Source organism: Lipophrys pholis (assembly GCF_963383615.2).
Source record: "Lipophrys pholis genome assembly, chromosome: 4".
Taxonomy (NCBI): Eukaryota; Metazoa; Chordata; class Actinopteri; order Blenniiformes; family Blenniidae; genus Lipophrys; species Lipophrys pholis.
The window spans coordinates 28,054,729-28,062,105 of NC_137637.1; the positions used below are offsets into that span (position 1 = coordinate 28,054,729).

General features: G+C 40.7%; 1 protein-coding gene across 1 annotated transcript; it reads right to left on the reverse strand.

Moving 5' to 3' along the window:
* Nucleotides 1-3,561: 3,561 nt before the first annotated feature.
* On the reverse strand, nucleotides 3,562-5,547 carry LOC308109101 (adenosine receptor A1; the record flags this gene model as incomplete). Its single annotated transcript, XM_080462472.1, has 2 exons — nucleotides 3,562-4,198; nucleotides 5,189-5,547. The coding sequence occupies 2 exons, from the start codon at nucleotides 5,545-5,547 to the stop codon at nucleotides 3,562-3,564; spliced, it is 996 nt and encodes a 331-aa protein (XP_080318598.1).
* Between the last annotated feature and the right edge of the window lie 1,830 nt (nucleotides 5,548-7,377).

Genomic DNA, 7,377 nt, shown 5'->3' on the forward strand with positions numbered 1-7,377 from the left:
TCTTCTTATTATTTTGCAATTCAATTTCCTTATCCTGTTATTGTTTTTGCTTTATTGTAATGTGTTGCTTTATTTGGCTGGCATTGGCCTGCCAAGTGACTGAAGAGGGAGATGAGCTCTGGCTGTATTCCTATTTATATATGCAAGTTTCTTATTTTGTACTGTCTCTTTTATCGATTAAGAAATCTTAAAGTCAACACATCTAATTTTCACAGTACTTGTTGAGCAGAATATGGTCCCTCTTCAAAGCTTCATTATGGTATTGCAGTTTTAGTTTTGTGCATTCCTGATATTTTATCGGTAACAAATGTGTAGATCTATTTAGTTATGCCAATTTGTGATACTTTTTTTTCGATGGATGATCCTTGAAGGCAGTGTGAATGTGAAGTAAAGTGTAAATGGGAAAAGCATTGATGGCTCAAACGAAGGTTTTCATGTTTAGGAAATATACAAGGGTCTCTTTTTGACCCTCTTTTTGACCCTCTTTTTGAAAAGAGAAAAACTATTTCTTTGCGATGCATTTTGCAATGTTGTCATACTACATTCATGAGAGGATAAAAGAAAAGAGTCTGAACGTCATCCAATGTTGAACCTAAAATGTAGTCTGCCCGTTACGATTATGACATCATGCCTTGCAATTTGTATTTAATTGAATGGTGAATCGATAAATTCATCACTCAGTTGACCTCATGAAAGGCGACAACCAGACAGCAACATCGCCTGTGTGTCGTGTGCTACTGACAGGCCATTGAGACAGTTGTTTCAGGTAATATTTATTTCCATTTTTTTCAGAAGTAAAAATATCATCCTAAACACGTTATTACACTACCTGTAGTCAAAATGGTTTATGGATTCGTGACCGAGTATTTGTGAAACCACATGTCTGGAACACAAAAAAAAAAAAAAATCCTTTTGAGGGATTGATTGTATTAATCAGCTACAACTCAGCCAGCTCTTCATGTCTCTCCTGTGTGAAGAGCCAGTCAAAGAAAGACGCCAAAGAGTCCAACACAAACTCTCCGAGCTTATTCACGTTTGACACATACCACATTTTATAGCCACACTCTCCCAACAGCAAGAGTAAGAAAGCGACCAGAACCCCCAGGAAGACGCGGTCCATGTAATAGTTTGCCTTGTCCCTGAAGGTCCACTGCTCCCACGGTAACGCACGGCGAGCTTCGCCATGTTTGCTGAAGTGCAGTAAGATCTGATGTTCGTCATCCAGCTCCTCCTGAGGAGCCTCTGGGTCTTGGCTGCCCTCGGCGCCGTCACTCTCGGCCATTGTGCAGTTGTCTAGTGCTGCAATATTCAATCTTCTTCCTTGCCCCGAGGATGTATTCATCAACAAAGACAGTACAATTGTTATTTAGATCAAAAACGGTGCTCAGTGAATATATCTGGAGCAACATAAAGAGCCATACCTTGGAGAAGGATTAGTCTTTCAGGTGAGTTGGAGATGAGATATGCTCACAAAAATGAGACTCTTGGCTTGTCGCCCCACACTTATGCCATGCTTTATGTCCCCACAGCGTTTGTTTGGGCCACAGGCCACAGTAGCGTATGGCTTGTGCGCAGTAAATGCCAAGTTGGTTATGCAGTACTTGCCTCACTAGGATGAGAGCCGGGGATTAGACCACACTCAGCAGTTTCAAATCCCTCAGTGAGGATGAAGGTGACAGATGGTAATATACGTATTGATGAGTTCATGATTAAGAGGCACACAGCGACAGACAGATACACGATGTAGGCCTCGCATGTTCATAAATTTGATTGAGGTAAATGTCGTTTTGAAGTTCACCGTACGTTTTCACGCCGGACCCGATGTTTTAATCATATAAAATGACAATGTAGTTAAAGTTACATATTGTAAGCTTGATCGAACACGTGGCCGTGGATACTGTCGGACTGAAATCAGGCAGAAGTCAAAGTGATGACAAAGCAGAACCGATGCAGCTTTAGCCAAAGCGTTAGCATTAGAGTTGGAATAAATCACTTCAGCATAATGCTCTATGGGCAATTTACTGAAATGCTCCCAAGCCTTTTCACCATTCTGCCAGAGCTTTTGAATTATGACTTAAACCAGCTGAATTAGCTCCAGCAGTCCCTGCATCCCGTGATAAAGACTTACGGCTGAATTGCTTTGACATTGCCAGAGTTTTGCTTCATTTGGTGAAGTGACTTTGTTATTAATTTGCATTCCCAGCAAAGCTTTTTTCACTTCTCAGTGTGTTGGATGGAAACACACACAGAACATACTGTGCTCTCCATCAATCTCACTGTAATTAATCTTCCTGCGCAGACTCCTCTGCTTTGGCCAGTGAATTTTCAAATTAACCTTTTGTTCAGTAAATTCATCCTTTAAAATGAGATGGGAAAAAAATGCAATGGGATGGAGTAAAATTTGGCATAAACATGGATGTGGTCACAGTGCGAATATCATATGTTTGAGTCTGCGCTGGGGAACTTGGACTTGAGTTTGCATATTCTCCCTGTGACTCTAGGGTTTTTTTTCCCCCCACAGTGCAAAATCATGCAATTGAGGCTAATTGGCATCCCTAAAATTGCCTATAGATGTAAATGGGAGTGTGTGCGATTGTCTCTGTGTCCCATAGTAAACTGGTATCAGATCCAGCACGACCAAAAGTTGGATAAAGCAGTATAACAGATGGATGGATGGTCTTCAAAGAATAATTACATAATATTTAATTAAACATTGCAAGACAATTGAGTTCATCTCATCATAACGTTCAAATGAATATTTGAAAAATTAAATACTATGAATGTACCATGAACTCTGAAAACAGTTACTCTGATTAAGATGGGGGGATGTGAAATAGTTGCTCTTCAGACGGTCAGTGTTGTGGACTGTCTCATAGCATACTTTCTCTCCCTTTTTTAAATTTTAAATAATCCGTCAACGATGAAAGAAAGAGCTAGCAATTTATATGATATGTGAAGAAGTTGTTCCTTTTTTCAAGTATCAAGTAAAAGTTTATTCAACAAGTCTCCACCCAGTTCATCACATTTTACATGGGACTTGTTTTCAGAATCTACATTTTTAATTCAAGACATTTCTACTTAAACGAATTGAATGAATTTTGACTTATCAGGAAGATATAACGCCTCGTGTATACAATCCGAGTTTCACAATTCCTGGTGCCAGTTTTTTTTATATGATTTTATTGACAGAGTAAAACTTTCCAAAAAGAAGTGAATTATAAATAAAAGTCAAGCAAGTTCCGTTTCCTGCATAATCCAATTAGATGCAGCATAGCATTAATGACTATGAACGGTCACAGATGTTTGATATTTTTATTGTTTTGTTTTTTTTTAAATCTGTTCGGTGTTAATATAATTGTTGAATTGAGATAAAGCAACGCAATTCAGGCTTCTTCAGTTATTTTTTTCCACATTGTTGATCCATTTTATTAAGACATGGCTCGAAGGATTGTGGATGGGTCAGACACTTGAGCGAGACAGAGAAGGGCTTTGAACCTGTGAGTGTCTGTTGTTGATGTATTCCCACATCAAGCCATGAACAAATAGGAACTGGAGTTCTTTTTATAGGTTCACGTCCACTTTTTCAGTCAGGGCTGGTGTGCTGGTGGGGCAAGGGGTGGGCTCTGCTGCTTTACATAACATGCAGCGGCTAGTGATTCGGATCAACGTGACACGAAACCGCTTTATCCTGAATGCATAAACCATGGGGTTGAGGGCCGAGTTCACGTGGGACATGAAGATCCCGATGTACAAGGCAAACTTGGGAACGTAACACTTTGGGCAAAAGAAGGTTATGCAGTTCATGATGTGTATCGGCAGCCAGCACACAGCAAAGAGGAAAACCACCAGGGCCAGTGATTTGGCCAGCTTCAGCTCCTTCTGGTAATACCTGTCGGCGTCGCACGTGGCCTCAGCTCGACGGTTCAGCTGCCGCCGGATAACCCGGAAGATCTCACCATACAGGACGATCATTATTGTGAGTGGCACCACCACCCAGCCGAAGAAGTTGAAGTACACCATGTAATCCATCCTCATGACGGTGGTGAACTCGCAGGTGATCTCACTGGAGATGCTCAAGTTTCCTAGGGCATCGCGATTATTCCAGCCAATCATCGGGACCAGTCCAGTGAGGAAGGAGAGGATCCAGCACAGACACACGGCCACATAGGCCCTGCCCTGGGTCACTATGATGCAGTACCTGAGCAGGATAAGTGGAAAACAAACAAGAGGTTTTCTCATAATCTAAATGCACACACAAATGTAACTGTAATTGTACAACTTCTGAACTAATGCCAACTTGTTTTTTTCAGTTTGTTTTTTTTAATCTCTCATCGCTAGCTTTAGACATCCAGGTCCAACTGATGAACAAAAACCTGTCTGGGTGACGGCCAAATCCTTTAACAGACTGTGCGTATGTCAGTTATTCAGACAGACAGTGACACTTTAATTTACTTAAAAGGTTTTGATGTCCAGCCCATTGATTCACATTAAACAGCACTGCAATATACGGTGCTACTGTGCAGACATCCCTTATCTGACTCCATCTGATGGAGAAAAAATAAAAGTGCACAATCAACAAAATGATGGTAGAGAGCTCCAAAACGAGAGACACGATTGTTGTCGCTGTGTGGATGTATTGTTGTTTGTGCCGTAATGAGAAAATGTAAGTGTTTTGCTGTTTGAGTTCCTTTGAGTGGCAGTCAACGACATGCTGGTTTTAGGATCAATAAAAATAGAAGTGATCCATTTAATTAAAATGATATGAGAAGCTATACATGATGCCCAGTGTCATAACAATTGAATTACTACAACTACTGTGGCAAAGAAGGCTACTGTCAGGGTTGGCATGAATCAGTATATTTGTCAAAAGGGTCAGTCTACAATAATGAATCACAGATGACGCTCACATCCATTTCCTATTGCTCTATGTTATGAATATTTTATTGTTTTTTCTGGAAAATACAAAAGCATTTATTATAATGACACGGATGTTTTTATCGAACATAACCACAACACATTTCCAATGACGTGGTATTATCCCATAAAATGTAAATGTTTTTTATTCATAAAAGTTGTCATGTTTATTTCACAGGCACAAGAGAGAGGGGGTGGGGGGGATCTTAAGACTCTTAAGAGTCTTCTCAACTGATCTCATCTCATGTGAAATGGTTGAACAACAGTTCCTCACCTGGTGGGAATCTTGACCCGCAGGTATCTGTCAATGGCTATAGCCAGCAGGGACAGGATGGAGCTCTGAGTGATGATGAGCAGCAGGCAGGAGAGGAAGAGGCAGGTGTAGAACTGAGTGCTAAATCCCAGACTGATGACAATAGCCAGGGGTATGACCAAAACTCCCACAGCGATGTCGGCCACGGCCAGAGACACGATGAAGGAGAAGGTGGTGTCACGGAGTGCCCGGTTCACACACACCACCAGCACCACCAGAACGTTTCCCATCACCGAAGCCAGAGCAATGGCCGTCTCAATGGAGATGTACAACAAGTCCACATGCTCCCGAGGCTTGATACCAGGAGAGGAAGACATCATTGTCTCTTCAGATCCAGCCTACCTTTATGAATATTATGAAAAAAATAAATCACTTAGAACTTCTTCTCTCCACTTTGGGGTCTTCTTCAGCAAAAACATCTTCTGATTTGTACCTTATCTGAGTGGGAGCAGAGCACTTCCCCTCTTTGCCACGTTTACACAATGAGTTTCCCTTGTGTTCATGAATTCTCTCTGAACGATCAATCCTGTGCATGTTAGAGAAGCTCTGCACAGGGACTGGGTACCAGAGCATCGTCACGCTTCTGCATCCTTACTCTCTCACTCCCTCTTCCCCACTCTCTCTGACCAGAGTCATAAAACTGAGGGGAGGGACTTTAATTTCTGCAGTCCTCTGCAGTGATATTGTTGTCCCACATTTGGTGTGTGTGCATGTGTCTGTGTGGTTTTTGAGAGGAAGTGTGGTCTGGCATAAGTGGCAACTTTCATTGAGATGTGGTTTGTTACATTTTAAAAATCCTACTGATCAAATCAATCCATTTCCAGATATTACATGATATAAATCAGAAGATGGGCATTTGTGTGATTGGTCATTCCAATTGAATATTCCATTCCAGAGAAGTGTCAGAATGCACCCCAGTCAAATGATGAATCTTCCATTTATGGACAGATATACACAATTGTGCTATAAATATGCTAATCTGTCATCTTTTTTAAATCTTATCTCACTCACATATGGACTCAGTGTCCATGTGTTTGGCTAATTATTGATTGACTATATCAAACAGATAAGAAAGCAGTTTGAATATGTCCATTTCTCATCAAAGTGTAAACAAGACTACTTTCTCTGGATCAAATGCTCCTCTCCGAAGGAAAATGAGCTAGCTTTGGAATGCAATGTCAGAATTTTTTGTTGTTGTGAATTATCCATCCATCTTCTTTACTGGCTTAATCTGTGGTCAATCTCTCTTTTTTTTTATCCAATACTCAGTAAAATTATTGCTCGTATTGCCAATACCGATATGAACATTGTAGAAAAGCCCATGTGCTAGGGTATATCCAAGCTAATGTGGTCAGACAAAGGAGTTACTGGCATTTTATTAGAAACTATCGCTGTTTGAAAGACATCAAGACAAACAGTATACTTTCATTCTTACCTTCAAACAGTGTTAGATTGTGAGATGGGCTTAGAGGTTGGTTTTACCCTAATAAGCCTATAGTATGTTGTTGCAACAGTAATTTTCCGCCACTGTTACAACACATATTAAACACGTATTAATTTTGCTGTAATACCATCACGTATCACTTGTGCAAGAAGAAGTTCTTCCTGTTGGGCCTTGAACAGCTTAACTTTGATGAAAGATAGCGGGTATGATGTAAATATTGATTCCCTAATATGAGACTCAATTTAAAAACACGCAGATACACAGTATCAGAAGTATTAATATTTTGGTATCGATCGGCACATCATGAGGCTGCTGGGTCTATATGATGCACACACACATGCATTTCCTGTGAAGCCATTTCTTTCTTTGATCTAACGCCCATGCATTTGGAGTATGGAAGAAAGTATTTGGAGAAAACCCACCAGACAGCTGAATATCATTGCAAACTCCACACAATGCTCAACAAAGAGCTTGTTGGGCCTGTAGCTGGGAACTAGAAACTGTCTTGCATCACTACAGCTTCACGTGTTTGGGAATCGTTGAGCAGCTAAAGTCCAGGTGAACAGGCAGCAGGAGGAAGGCAGGAACCTGTGAGGAGTCAGATTTCACATGATCTCTATCTGTTTGCTTGTTTTCTTGCAAAATGGTCAAATAGCTTGCAGCATGATGTTTGCAAGGCAATGTAGTTTTTTATTTTTTTCCTTTT